The 14,422-nt window shown below is 41.9% G+C and overlaps 1 protein-coding gene across 1 annotated transcript; it reads right to left on the reverse strand.

Annotated features, from left to right (window-relative positions):
- Window positions 1-970: 970 nt before the first annotated feature.
- Window positions 971-6,234, reverse strand: tent5aa (terminal nucleotidyltransferase 5Aa). The gene is made up of 2 exons (XM_018683022.2): window positions 4,981-6,234; window positions 971-4,464 (listed from the first exon to the last, which is right to left on the reverse strand). Exons 1-2 carry the CDS (start codon window positions 5,404-5,406, stop codon window positions 3,685-3,687), a joined length of 1,206 nt encoding a protein of 401 aa, XP_018538538.1. The 5' UTR covers window positions 5,407-6,234; the 3' UTR covers window positions 971-3,684.
- Between the last annotated feature and the right edge of the window lie 8,188 nt (window positions 6,235-14,422).

The following is a 14,422-nucleotide window of genomic DNA, read 5'->3' on the forward strand; positions in this document are numbered from 1 at the left end:
AAATAGCGCCAACAGTCTGCATTAGTCAACTCTAGTGGCTATCCTCCAAGGAAATCTTTTTATACAAAATTCCTGCTCTTTAAACGCCTGCACACGATGCAAGCAGTGTTTTAAGGCAGACTTGAAAAAAGGTCAACCTACCCTTGATGTCAGGGATAAAAAAGGACAATAAAACATCAAATATTCTAATGATCTAGCCAATAAAATGTTCACAACAACTTCTTTGTGTACATGTCCATATGTGCATTATCATTTAGCCTCAACCTGTCAGTCATTCCTTCAATGGCTCAGATTAATGAGGTGTAAATGCGCTTAAGTGGAAGCGATCATGTCCTTATCATGTCTGCCATATATAGCACTGTGTCATACAGCGAATCTCTTACTCATTCTGTTTTCTTCTCTGTATCTCTGTATCTAGGACAAGTTTGTCATGTGACCTGTGTGACAGTCAGCTCTGTTGTGGCGAGTTTTATTTCAGCCTGACAACCATGAGACAGTTGGACTCTGGTCTCTGCAGGCCTTAGCGCTGATTATCACTGCATTGCTGTCTGTGTAAGGGGGGGCTGTTAACAGAGAGAATTTGATGAGCAGGCAAAGATATTCATTGTACAAAAGCGTTAAAGTCTCTTTTTTGGGTGGATGCAAATCCCCTCACATTCAACAACAGCTCTTTCTGGCAGCAGCGGGCCAGTTCTGGACGGGTTTCTGGCTGGGCCTGTCGGGCCCGGCAGGCCATGGAAGGGATTTGCTTCTCTGAGCAAGTGAGCGAGAGAACCCATGTGAAAGCTGCTGAATGGCTCACGTCAGTGTAAAGAGACACTTTGATTCTCCTTTGAAAAGGAAAAAAAAAACATCTGAAGTTAAAAGACAAATGAGCAATTTCTCATGTTTGGCAGAAGGTTTCTGTCTGGAACAAACCATTGCAGCCAATTTGATTTAGACTCGGATGAATAACGAGGAACATCACAAATCTGGTTTTCAGATATTTTATTGATGAAAACATCTTTAACCTTTAGACCCATTGGACACATAACATGATATAGCAAAAAAGCTATTGAGAACATATCCTTTGAAGCCCAATCACAGATTCAAAAGCACTGCAACATCTGCAGTGTCTAATACATTTATAAAAATAACAATCATAAAAAATATACATACAAGACAAAGATCTTTTTCTTTCTTTTTCAAAGTGTGATTTGTAAAAGACTGCATGAACAGAAACAGATATTTGAGACAACTCATACAAGACAAAGCAGTAACCCACAATCTCTAACTGATAGGCACAATCACTAACTGACAGGCAGACTGGAGCTAGCTAGCTAGTCGGCTGTTAGGACTTCACTGAGTATCAAATGACAATACGTTGCCTGCACAATCCAAAGGATACCGTCAACGTGGACAGTCATTGAGAAGAAGAAACAACGGAACAGAGCAGATATGGATTTCCGGAATTCTGCGAGACAGAGGACGAGAAAGAAATGCTTTCTCAGCGAGAGAATTTCGCAGAATTGTGTTGATGCTGGTTGTAGGCCCTAACCTACTTCTCTATGCTTAAAATGACCATTTCTGCCCTTAGGAAAGGCTGCAGTCTAGTTTGCAAAGATTAAGTGTGTTGGCAAAGCTGAGGCGTGTAATCATATATATACAGTTCTTTAAAATGAGTGTGGATTGAAGCATAAAAGCCATTAGTAGGCATCATTAAAGCAACCTTACAAATGAAAAATAAGTTGCAACTTAAAGTTGCTTGAAGCTGATGTGAGTTCATGCAGTTTTATTAAGTTTTCACTCTTTTGAAACAACAATCAGATGATTAAAACACAGAGCAAATGCTGATAACAGAATGTTTTGGTCCCCCTGAAAGAAGGGACAAGCTGCAGCACTGTCCATTAAGTTGTATTCTGACCTTAACAGAGACAGTTTGTACAGTAAAGCATGGTAGCCCTAGAGAGATAAACCCCATCACCAGCTGCACCCATCTCTCCAGACTGACTCACTCTCCCTCCTGCCTTTTAACCGCTACATTCCCCCTTTTTCTCTCCTTTTTTTTCACTCTCCTGTCTCTCTCTCCTTGTCCTCTAAAACACTGCATCTCTGTCTACATCAACAAATGGCTCATTAAACTTAAGGGCTATCAGGGGGGTCACCAAAATGTTTGGCACAACATTTTCTGAAACCCTGAACAGAGCATCTGCAGACCCAACCCCAGCTAAGTTCAAGCTCTTCAGCAGCAGCTGAGGAATTCCCTGCCAGGGTGCTACAGCAAATAGTGTCTCATCATCTGAGGTGTCTCAGCAAATATCCTTCAACTGTAGGAGGAAGCATAGGAACACACACACCAGCTCTCTGTTTGACTCTCTCTGAATGCAGGCTTTCCTCTCTCTCTGTCTCTATCTATCATCTTGTGAATTTTTTCTCATGTGAGAAAAAGAGAAGCACCACTGTACAAAATATACAGGAAATATTGTATGTGAGTAAAAGTTTTCTTTGTTGCTGATGATCTGAAAATGCTTGTAAACCTCTGTCAGAACAGCATTAATTTACCTGTTGTCATTTGGGACAATTTAGCATCACTCAGAGAAGATATAATCTGGAGTTTCCAAAAATATCCACGCGAAAAAATCTTGCAACAACCCGTCGATTGCACGTTTGACTGCTACTTTACTGCAAAAAATGCACTGACGCGTGGTGCTATTTTGCATCCAAACATACACAAACACTGACTGCGCACAATTTCATATATACATTCACAAGCCTCTGGGGTGCTATTGTCTTGTGTGCCTGACTATAAACAGAGTGGGGCTAATTCACAAAAAAAATCATATGGCCTGCTCATTGTTTTCCCTGCCTGCTGAGAGGCAATAGGCACTTATAAACACACATAGGTTCACATATACAAAGAGACATAGCTTCATGTTTTGTTTATTTTTTTCCCCATCAAAATTGGGTTTTAATGTTAGAAACAATCAAAAAAAAATCTTTGGTCTGTAAACAACCATAATTAAATCCAAATGCAAGGCAGAGATACTGGTTTGTTATCCAAACTAATTTAACAGCATCTCACCTCAGTTCATCTGATGTAAAGATGAGTCTAGGGTGCTCGTTTTGGAGCCCCTGCACACACCCAGAGATGATTTCACCCAGTGTGTGTGTGTGTGTGAGAGAGAGAGAGTGTGTGTGGGCACTGAGAAACACACCCCTGAAAACTGGGCTGGAGCAGCTGTCAACTTCAGGACACTGATGCAGCCGTTTGGTGCTGTTGGAACATGCTGGCTAATCAGTTCTTGACAGATTCAATCAGTCTTGCACAGTCTCGATGACAGTTCTGCTGTTTGCATTAAAGGCTCTCACGTATCTGCATTATAGCCATTACTTCCAAGCTACCCAAATTAAGTCTTTTTTCCAAACCTAGTTGGCCTGGGCAGGATCAGGTGACGTCGGTGTTTTCGAAAAATGTGAGACATTCACATTTGAAATACGTACTTGAATTGAAAGCCAGCCGTTCTTTATTTAGCATTCATACTCAACGTATGAACAAAAACACAAGCTTTGATGCAAAACATTAAAAAGAAGACTCCTTTTTCTGTCAGCTGTCAAACACTGGGCAGGTTTGAGGCAGCGACTATGCTGCTTGATCCTGTTTAAACAAATCACCCTCTCTCCCTCCCTCGTTTCCTCAGGGCTGTCTCAGTTACAGGGAAGCCAGGTGGAGTACGCAGGCTGCTGGCAAGCAAACACCGGCTGTACCTGTGCTATGTAGTAGTTACTGAAGTTGCCATCTGCCACATAAGGAGCGGGTTGGTAGTAACACGTAACATTAGCCACGTTGGGAATGACGTTCTGCTCGGCAAGCACTCGCACTGCAAGCATAGCTATCAGCCCTAAGGTCTGCCGCCTCTCATGTCCCATCAGACACACCGTACTCTCGTTGACCACTCCATGGAGGGTCATCAGGTAGTCATACTTGCGGTCCTCCAGGCCCACAAAGTGGTTTTGAAGGTATGACTCCAGCTTGCGCTGCTGCTCACCGATGTCAGGGAAGTCAATGAAGAACCGGGAGCACATGTAGCGCTGCAGGGACTTCATCTCAGACTCTGAGGCAGCCCGGAAACCCCTCACCAGCAGGTGACAGTACTTGAGCAGACCCCCGCCTCGGATCTCCTCTGGGTTCCGGGTGCAGATGATCTTGTGACGTAGGTGGTCCAGGGCCTCGCCGAAGTCCCCGTACACGCTCTCTCCCATGATGGTGGGGTGGAAGGTCTCGGCCATGGGGTTCTCTGAGCACTCATAGAACAGCAGCAGGGAGTCCAGCTTGATCTGAAAGGAGTCCACGCTGAACTCAAACTGTCGCCGGAGAGAGTCCACAAACTTCAGCTCCACGTTCTTCCCCCGGTTGTTGGAGAGGGAGATGAGACTCCAGCGGTCTGAGTCATTACACACCTTCACCATCTTCTGCACATAGGCTTCCTGTGTGTGTGTGTGTGTGAGAGAGAGAGAGAGAGAGAGAGAGAGAGAGAGAGGCATAAATATGAAGCAGAGGGAGATAGAGGGAAAACATAAACATTAAGTAGACAGCCTTAAAGGTACAATCATGAAATGAGCATACATGCACATTTAAGCCTAATTTCGCATTATGCAACTGGGTTTTATATCTAATAACTATTTTGTTATATGCTTAAGTAATAGCTGCATGCTAAATGTTGTTATTAATAAGTTATTAATGCTACTGACCCTAATATTAAAGACCATAGAATGTACTTGAATATGGGATCTAGGTGGCTGAGCTCAGGATCCCTTCCAAATTGGATTAACTCAATCCTCTTAACTACGGAAAACCAACATTTTACTATCACTGAACTAATCTAATTGCGCATTAAGCTGCTAATGGTCGCTAAGTCAAATTGGCACAAATACAATTAAATATCAACACATGTTTAAAATAACTGAAGCAGAAAGAAAGGATAAAGTAGGAAGTGAATGTACCTTTAACGTTAACGGGGTTATTTTCTCTTTATTCACACAGTCGGGTAAAAAATCCAGGAGACAGTCCAAAACTATGTCCTTCACAGTCTGGAAATCACTTTCACCTTTCATGTCTGCGCAAAATATGAGGTCGAGGTCCTTGTAGCCCAGTCCGCTGTCCTCGTGCAGAATGTGGCTGGCTGCGGAGCCGTTTAACCGAACGTCCCGGACGTGGATCTGTTTCTCCTCCATCCGACTGCGCACCACTTTGACGATCTGCCGCGGCTGCATCTCCAGAGTGGGGAAGTTTCCGCGGCCGTGGATCGGGATGGTCTCCGTCAGGATGGCGTCCAGCCGCTGCACTTGCTCCCAGCTGAGGACGCTAACGTTGCTGCCTTCTGTGTCAGACACATAGCTGGTGGTGGAACTACTGTCGTCCTCTGACATGGTGGCGCGAAAAAAGTCCACAGCGATTTAAATAGAATTTTAAAAAATTAAATAGTTGTTGTTTTTTTTTTTTTTCTCAAAAAAGGAACAAATCAGTTGTGGCGTCTTTACGCACAAATTCAGCAAAGTAGGGCGACTGTAACTTCATCCGCATCAGGATTCTCAGTATTTGAAATTGACTGTAGACATATAAAACATCAAATAAAAACTATTAAATAACCAAGGCAAATAGTGATAATTGCGGCAGTGCGTTACAGTTTGCGGAATAAGCCTGTGGTTGAAGATCCAGTGGCGCAGCAGTGGAGCTGGTAGTTGCGTTGAGGAAGAAGTGCGGCCAGTCAACAGAAGCGTGTAGGAAAAAGCGAGAACGAACTTTCTCTTCTCTTTCTCTTCAGCTTTTAAAACATTTGCCCCGGTGCCGCTGTCAATGCGTCCGAGCGCTGCGCATCACAGTCTTTGAAGGTCGCTGATGATCCAGGAGGGGGTTTGTTTTTCCGGCTGTGACTCCATCGCCCAAAGGCACGCCTATGATTTTATGTATTTGCATGAATAAGCTGCTCCTCAAGTCGAACTTTGGTACAATCCTCCCCTCCGACGATCAACCCCTCAGAGAAATCCTGTTTGATTTTATACGCGCGGCTCCTCTATATTTTATCATTTCTCCTCCCGCTGCCAAGGAACAATCCCGGTTTAACGCAGCCTGTGCGCGCTCGGGAGATCCAGCTTGCTTTTTCCCTAACTCGGTTTAGTTCGACATATTTTGCCCACTTGTGGCGGAGTTAACTGTTACCTGCCCACTTGACAAGCACTATCCTTCTGCTAGAGTCAAGTCTGTTAGTCTGAAGATGTCAGCTGTACTTCACCCCGCCCCCCTCTGACAGTCTGCTGCTCACTGCAATCCCTGCTCAATACGACCATTGAGCCCTATATATATATATATATATATATATATATATATATATATATATATATATAGAAGAAGACAAGAAGTGAGGTGATCGTTTTTACATAACAATATTACTCCATCAAATAATTCTTGCGCAAAATTCTATTTGGTGAAGTGCCAAGATATTTACTGTGGTTATGATCACCCCTCTATTACCAAAATAAAATTTCAAAGGTCACGAGAAGGAACAGAATAAATTACATTTAAAAGTGTTTTCTAATTTCTGTAATTGGGCTGATCTGCATGGGCTATTCAGCTCACTTCACGTTGACATGTCGCCCTCTGTCGGCCGGTTCAGGTATTGAAATAAAGTCATACAGGGACCAATACTTACAGTAATACGAATAATGATTATAACTAGTCATAGGCATTAGGCAAATGAGGCTTTTGCAGTTTAAAACAGACAGGAAATATTTTCTCTCTGATCTTATAAACCTGTTACCCTCATACCATTAACATCAACAACTTAAGGGCAGGGCCTTCAGCCTTTCACTGATTGGCTCAGCTACGGATGACGTGTGTAGACGATCAGTTTGCCCTTTAAACTGTAAGTAAAGACATCGCACGCAATTTTACATACACGTTAAATAGTCAACTTAAAAACTGCTGCGTCCTTATTCATCTGTGTGGGTTCAGCTTTTTTCCAGAACAAGACGTATGCAGAAAAATCATATCAGAAGTTCTCATCATTTCCAAGAACCAGACAGACTCCTGGTTCAAGAAGCATGTGGGTGGAGGGGGGGGGGGGGGGGGGGGGGGGGGGGGGGGTGTCAGACAAAAAGCAAAGGCAAGTCCCAGGGCCCAGAGGAGGTAGGGTGGGGCAGGTGTCACTGACCCTCCAATAGGCAACGTAAAGCCCTGCGTCATTACAGCCACCCAGATCTGTAAACCCTGATTATCCCATTTACTCCGTTGCACTGTCTTAACTCACAGGAGCTCTGCCCCCGCTCAGCAGCATTCCCTCTGTAGGACAGGACACACATAGTCACTTATATTTATGTTTACCATCACATGGTGGTGAATACAGCTGTAAAATGTGCACCTAAATCACCAAAAATTACAAATGAAGAGTTGAGAAAGAAAAGAGTTATCGGTTTTGAAGAATGGACCTTCAGATCATTTTTTAAATGTAACCTTTGTTTTATTTTCATACTTTGCTTTGGCGTGTGTCAGACAGGTTGATCGCAGGTCTCTGAAATCAAATCCCACATCTGGAAATGTACGTGGAACTATTAGACAGTTACAGTGGACCAAGAGCAGCCTCGCCGATGTGTTTCCCAGGTGTGGAGAGATGGTTGGAGTCCTTCAGCCATGCACGCTGCAACTGCTGAGCTAAATCAAAGCCACTGACAGAGACTAAACTGCAGGTACACACATACAGTATGGTATACTTCCAAAAACAGAGCCCTGCTGATGGAGCTTGTTTTGTGTAAATAGTAGTTGGCGCCTCATTACTCAGTTTGAAGATGAGTCATTAGTTGGTGGTTACTGAAAGACACCAATGAGATTATGTTGTCAGGAAAATAAATGGAAACAAAAACCAGAAACAATACACACCTTTTCCCCCTGGTGATATTAATGCCTTTCCCCATTCAATGGCTTTGTATTCATTTAGTAGAAGAAACAAACAAACAAACCAAAAAAAAAAAAACAGTTTCCCTGCTCTAGAGGCTTCTTCTTCTTTTCCTCATAAAGTCATGGTTTACAGTTGCACATTGTTTGCCTCTGGGGTCTATGAAACATTTTCTGGACAGTTCAGCCCAATAAAAAGAAAAGGGGAAAAAGAGAGACCTGTTGTGCTCTCCGGTGCCATTTATCTGACTGCATGATTTGGAGTTATTTACCATGAAGTGTAGTATCCACACTGCCTTTGAGCTTGTCTCTTCAGGTCAGGGCTGTCTGCTTGGATGGACCGTCAACCCCTCTCTCATGGCGTTGATCACTGAACATGATCCAGTATTTACTGTCAACAGCACTGGTTTTTAAAATCCTTTAAAAACACTTGGCCTTTTGATAAATATTTGTATAGATATGAAAGATAAAAACAAAACTCATCTTTTTACTGGACAAGATCAATACGTTTAATTTAATCAGACTTGACCCTTAAAATATCATGAATCTGAGTGAAGTTTTGAATTGAGAGAATATGGTGATTATTATGAGCAGGAATAAAAGTCAAACATCAGTGTTTATACACATGAATCAAATATTTCTGATACAATGTGTGAAAATATAACAATTTTGTTATAATGTGTGATGGACCTACAGAGAATTATTACCTGAATCTGCAGCTCTTGGTTCATTGTTTAACTGTTTTTGTTTCAAAATGCTATTTTCAAAAGTCTCCTCTTATTTCACGATGATACTTTTCTTGGCAGTGGAGTTGTTGCTGCTCACTGTCCCATCACCATTTAGCCAATCACATGTGCCCTCATCTTTTCTTAGCAGGCTCACTGACAGCTAAAACAACAATACTGAAGTAACTGTGAGAGAGATGAATGAAATAGATGTATGTCATCACTTGTTTGCATATTGTGCATATTTTTGCTCATTTAAAAAAAAAAAAAAACATGAATGATTTATTTCATAATGTTTTTGTTTTTTATTTATTTGTGAATATTGAACACGCTGGGGCTCTGTAATTCAGAGTCTTTGGTGGTCAGCAGATAATTTTAATATTGATCCAAGTGTTGGTTCCTCCTTAATGAGAATAACTTAATAACACTGAATTCCTGCAACATTGTTACAAAGTGAATATGATATGAGTGAATATAATATATGCCTTCAACCAAAAAGAGTTTCATCCATCAAAAACTCTTGAGCCTATTGGTAGTCTGTTACCTCACAAGGATTACCTTCTTTACCTTCAAGCAATAAGAAAAGCCTATAAAAAAAATCATCACTGGTGCATTTTGATGTTTTACCTATTTTTCACATATTGCATTTTATAAGGAATAAATTGTGTGAACTTTTGTTTCTGTCTCTCCAGGTTCTTCCAGTGTAATTACAGTATTTCTGTCTCATTAGCAGCAAAAACTTGACCTCTTTCTACCAGCTCCTCGTCCAGCAGTCGAACAGAGAACAGAGCCTCTCGTCATGTTGTGCCAAAATGGGAGAACGAGCCAATGAGCAGCGATGAGTGATAAAACAATGAATGCAGCTCTCTTGGCATGTGTGAGGCGTCTGTTGTGATGACAGCAAGGGATTGAAATGCAGTGTCAAACAACAGACATTTCATTTTTAAGCTGTCAGAAGTGGAAATCCTTTTTTTTCTGCTGTGAGTGTGACTTAGACATTTAAAGAGGACAGACTAACTGGTTGTCAGATTTGATCAGAGGCACCTGACCTTAGAAACACTGCAGCGTGATGATGGTCTCACATATGGGCAAGCAGTTACTGAGGCAACCTTCCTTGAAAAAAGCGTGGGCGATGACATAACTAGAAAACAAAGGTCCACACATTGGCATCCCCCTCTGTGTCTCCTCACTCCTCCTTCACCCTCATCCTCTCTTCACAGAGATAACTGGATTTCCAGGACGGCCACATTAGTTTGTCCCGGCTGTCGGAGAGATATTCCCACTGCTGACGGTAGAGTTAGTTTTGGTTGTGGATCAGAGGCACAGACAGAAATGGGATTTCCAGTCCTTTTTCAGTCAAACTGCCTCTGACCCCCAGTGACAAAAAGCTGGAGAATCGCTCCGCCGACAGGGAAATGTAGCGTGGGGTTATACTGGGTCTGTGGAGTGAAGAAGAAGCAGCAGTCGCTGGTGCACAGAGGATCCCTTTATTTCAGCTCTTTTTGATCCCAAACGGATGATGTGCGTGGTGTGTTTGGTTTCGAATTATTCTGACAGATTAATGCTGAAGGTTACAGAGGGAGTCCTATTTCACAGGGAGATAGAGAGGCCCATCTCACCTAATCTTCCTCATTGTAGGGCCTTGGTGATCTCACAGCCCGCAGGTCCAGAGACAGCAAAGGAGCTCAGTGCTGCTGCTAAAGCACTTGAGAGACTAATAGATGCTACAGACACACTGTGATCTTGGTACTGTACGTGCTGTCTCTGGATAACTAGCCTCTCCCCCCACCTGTCGTTCGCTGGTCGTCCAAACTGAAGGCGTTCTGGAAGACATCCACCCTAAAAAACCACACCTTAAACTCAAGGGTTTCTGAGTGACTCTGGCTAACTTTAAATTGCATTATAAATAGAATAAATTATGGTATGACAGCGTCTCTCCCCTGCCTGTCCAAACCATGCTGAAGGCACATCAAATAGCCACACCTTTAATTCAAGCACTTCTCTGTGTGGTTTTCTCATCTGTAGCACTGTAACTGCCCACATATTCTCAGCTGTGTCCATCTTAAGTCACAACATGTCTTAGCAGTTGTTTGAGAGGGAGGGCTGAAACAAAAGATAGATGAGTGGAGCTTTACTGGAGCAATCATAACATCCATTGAAGGAATAGTTTGACATTTTGGGGAGATGCTGAGACATGAAAAGATTGATACCACTCTCATGTATTTACAGTACATATGAAGCTGCAGTCAACAGCCAGTTAGCTTGGGTTTGCATAACGACTAGAAATAAGGGGAAACACCTACCTTGGCTCTGTCCAAAAGTAACAAATACAGCAATTTGTAGTTATACTTCTTGGCCAGGTGGAGACACCACAACTTTTTACACTTCTTTTGTTCGGATCAAACAACTTGTACTAGTCAAGTTCTCTTAACTCTGGATAGATCCAGGTTAGCTGTTTCCCATCTTTATGCTAAGCTAGGCTAGCTGGTTGCTGGCTGTAGCTGCATATTCAAAGATTTGAGAGTGGTATCAAACTTCTCATTTAAATCTCATCAAGAAAGTAAATGATTTCCAAAAATGCTGAAGTCTTAAAAGACAGGTATACATGGTGATGAAGAAGGAGAAAGAAAAGATAAGGGAGCGAAAGAAAGAGAAACAAACAAAGTCAGTCAGAAATGGACCATGGTTTGGCCAACCTTGGGACTGAGTTCTTGACAAAAATGTTCCATGAACCCCAAACAATCTTGTGTGCAAAGATATTTTTCATTAAACAAAACTTAAAATGGAGAGGGGTGTCTGCAAAAGTGCAAAAGCCTTCAGGCAGTCTTACATTAAAATGAATAGTGCAGAAAGGAGGAAAGACTTTATAATTGTGATGGTAGAAGCATCAGAAAACAAACTGGAAATCTTTCACATTCCCGCACATTCAGAGCAACTGTCATCACGTCCACTGGCTCGGCACATGCTTTGTGTCAAAGCTTCAAAGACGTCACAGGACCACACTCTTTGCCAGGAGACATGTGGCTCTGAAGCTGTCAAACTGACAACACAGCGAAAGCCGAGTGGACATCACCTGAACGACAGCCAAGACAGCAGGGAGGCTGTCACGTTCTGGCCACACTGTCAGAGTAAAACACTTCCTGAGGCCCTAATAATCTTTGTAAAGCTGCCAGCAGAGTGACGGCCGTGGAGAGGTCGTGTAATCCGGGGCTAACTGGCTCCATGTCCACTAAATAGGATTGAAAGGACTAGTCGAACCTTTACCCCTCTCCGACTGCGGCTATGAAGAGAAACTAAGTGGCCGGAAGACTCTGAGCCACAGGTCAGCATTCAAGCCAAAGAAGTGTATGAATAACTCTTAAGTAACTCTCACAGTATTATGGATGACCAGCCCTGCATTTGGTGTCATGGCTGCTAAATGACCCCCTGCTCAAACTCTACAAAGAAACTTCTGCATTGTCTTTTAAATGTCAGCTAAATAACTAAAACATTTATCTTAAATACGTTATTTATTTAAAACTGTATTTTTTTTATTGTAACGATTATTAGTAGGAGAGATGGCTACTATAAATTTCTGTAATCTCATAATATAACATTTCCCTTACATTGCATTACATAGGGCAACATATTGTACAGTGGGTATTCAGTGGGTAAAGCCACTTGTAATCTCAGTCTGGTTATCAACACTCAGTTTCAAAACAATATCTATGCACCTGTTTACGCTGACATTAAACTTTGTTGACATTAATTTAATTTCGTAGTATATCACAGTATGCAGATAAAATACTACTACATATGAAAGTGACCAATGATATTTGGATATTTTGGTAGAAGCTGGTTGTTATTTCTTCCATATGAAAGATCTTATCAAATCATATATTCAGTGTGTAGATATATTACTTTAAATACAACTTTAGTCTTGTCAAATTAAAAAATATATCTAGTTTGATTGTGGACTTAAAAGTGGCAAATTTTGTCATAATGCACTTGTAACAAAAACCAAACAAAACACATTTTCTCTATTTAACCTTAAAAAATACTTGGTTGTGTTACAACAGCTATATTAAGATTTAGCTGGTCAGTGAAAAACTTTTTGTATTTGTGGTCATTCTTATCAACTTCCTCCCATTTTTATCTTGACAGGGCTTCATCTTAGACACTCTTTCTATAAAATGAAAAAATAATGCTGCAGTGTTTCATGTTATGATGTTCTTTCAGTTGCTCTTAAAGTGCAGTTTTTCCATTCTGTTGCTGCCAGGCATATTGGACTGGTATACTTGGTGTGTAACAGGGTGGAGAACTACTTAAGAGTCATTTACAATCATTAGACCCAAACAGATGACACTGACAAGCAGCCTGATGAGTGAGGAAATCAGGCTGGATTAATGGGGATTTGACCTTGCTCATCTTGCTTTGGCACTCTCCGGTCAGAGCAGGCTGGGAATGTAGGAGGTATTCCATGGAGTGTCTAGCACATCCATTTTTCTCCATAAACAAATTAATCCTGAAGTTATCCTCATCGTCTGGAGGACAGCCCTATGACTTTCCCATCTGCCTGACAGGAAGGCTGGATGGCCAGGGTCTATCCTCCACCATCTCTCCACAGGAAGAGTGCACCTTCCTCAAGTATGCTCCACCGCTCTGTCACACCCTGCTCTGCAAAACTATGTGATCTGCAGCACGGGTTTCCAACTAGAGGTATTTGTGCCCCAGGGGGGATTCTGCATTTGTCAGGGGCTACATGGAGAGATTGTGATGTAGGTCAACTAATCTGAAAAAACTTCTGTTATTTATATATATATATATATATATATATATATATATATATATATATATATATATGTTAGCTAAAAGTTAATGGGTGCTGTCAAAAACAGTAGCAAGCTGGCACAGAAAAAGCTAAATGATTATGACAGCTGAAGTAACTGATAGTTGATCAAAATAGGTTAAATAATGAATAATTACTAAAACCTATAAGTAACGGATAGCATGAAATGGTTGAAACATCCTGACTGTGCTCCAAGTCGCAGTACAAATACACACTTGACCAACCAACCTAAAAATAACAGTTCAACTGTATGTTTTAAAAAAAATTTAGTTTAAAGGAACACTGCTGGAACACGATGGCGGTATTGATGAGGGGTTCTTGGGTTCAGCTCACAGGGATGTGGGCATACATCTGGGAACCTCTACAGCTATCACACAGATGAATATCAACATGGAGAGAGTACATTCTCAAGTACATTATGTAGGCTGCTTTTTAATGCTTCAAACTCTTAAAATATGTCATGTGGCACTCGACTGCCTACAAAACACTCCATTTTTATTCAGGGCACAGACGCTCAGGGTGTCCTCTCTGAAATATTACACACTGGTTTCCAGGCTCGTGGTGTCAGCCTGGCCTCATTGTGGTGTGAGGTAAAGAGGCAGACTTTTTCTCCAAGGCTCTGATTCATGTGCCATCTCTGCACCGGCTAATAGATCCTAATCTGTAATTAATATTTCCCCCACGAGCTGTCTCTCCCTGACTTCCGATGTGATGCTCTACCTGTAATTACAGCCAATAAAATCCCTAGATCGCCACACTCTCTGTTCAGATCAGGGTCATCACAGTTAATCAGAGGCTGAGACTTGATAATGGTCCTTTGCTCATGCTGGGCAGATGAAGTGCCAGGAGACGGGGAGATTAAATGTTATCTTTATTAGATGCAGTGAGAGCCACATTTTTCAGTAAAGGACCAAGTTTCTGTTCTGAAACAGACAGAAAAAAACA

This window comes from Lates calcarifer, linkage group LG15 (assembly GCF_001640805.2).
Source record: "Lates calcarifer isolate ASB-BC8 linkage group LG15, TLL_Latcal_v3, whole genome shotgun sequence".
NCBI classification, from domain to species: Eukaryota; Metazoa; Chordata; class Actinopteri; family Centropomidae; genus Lates; species Lates calcarifer.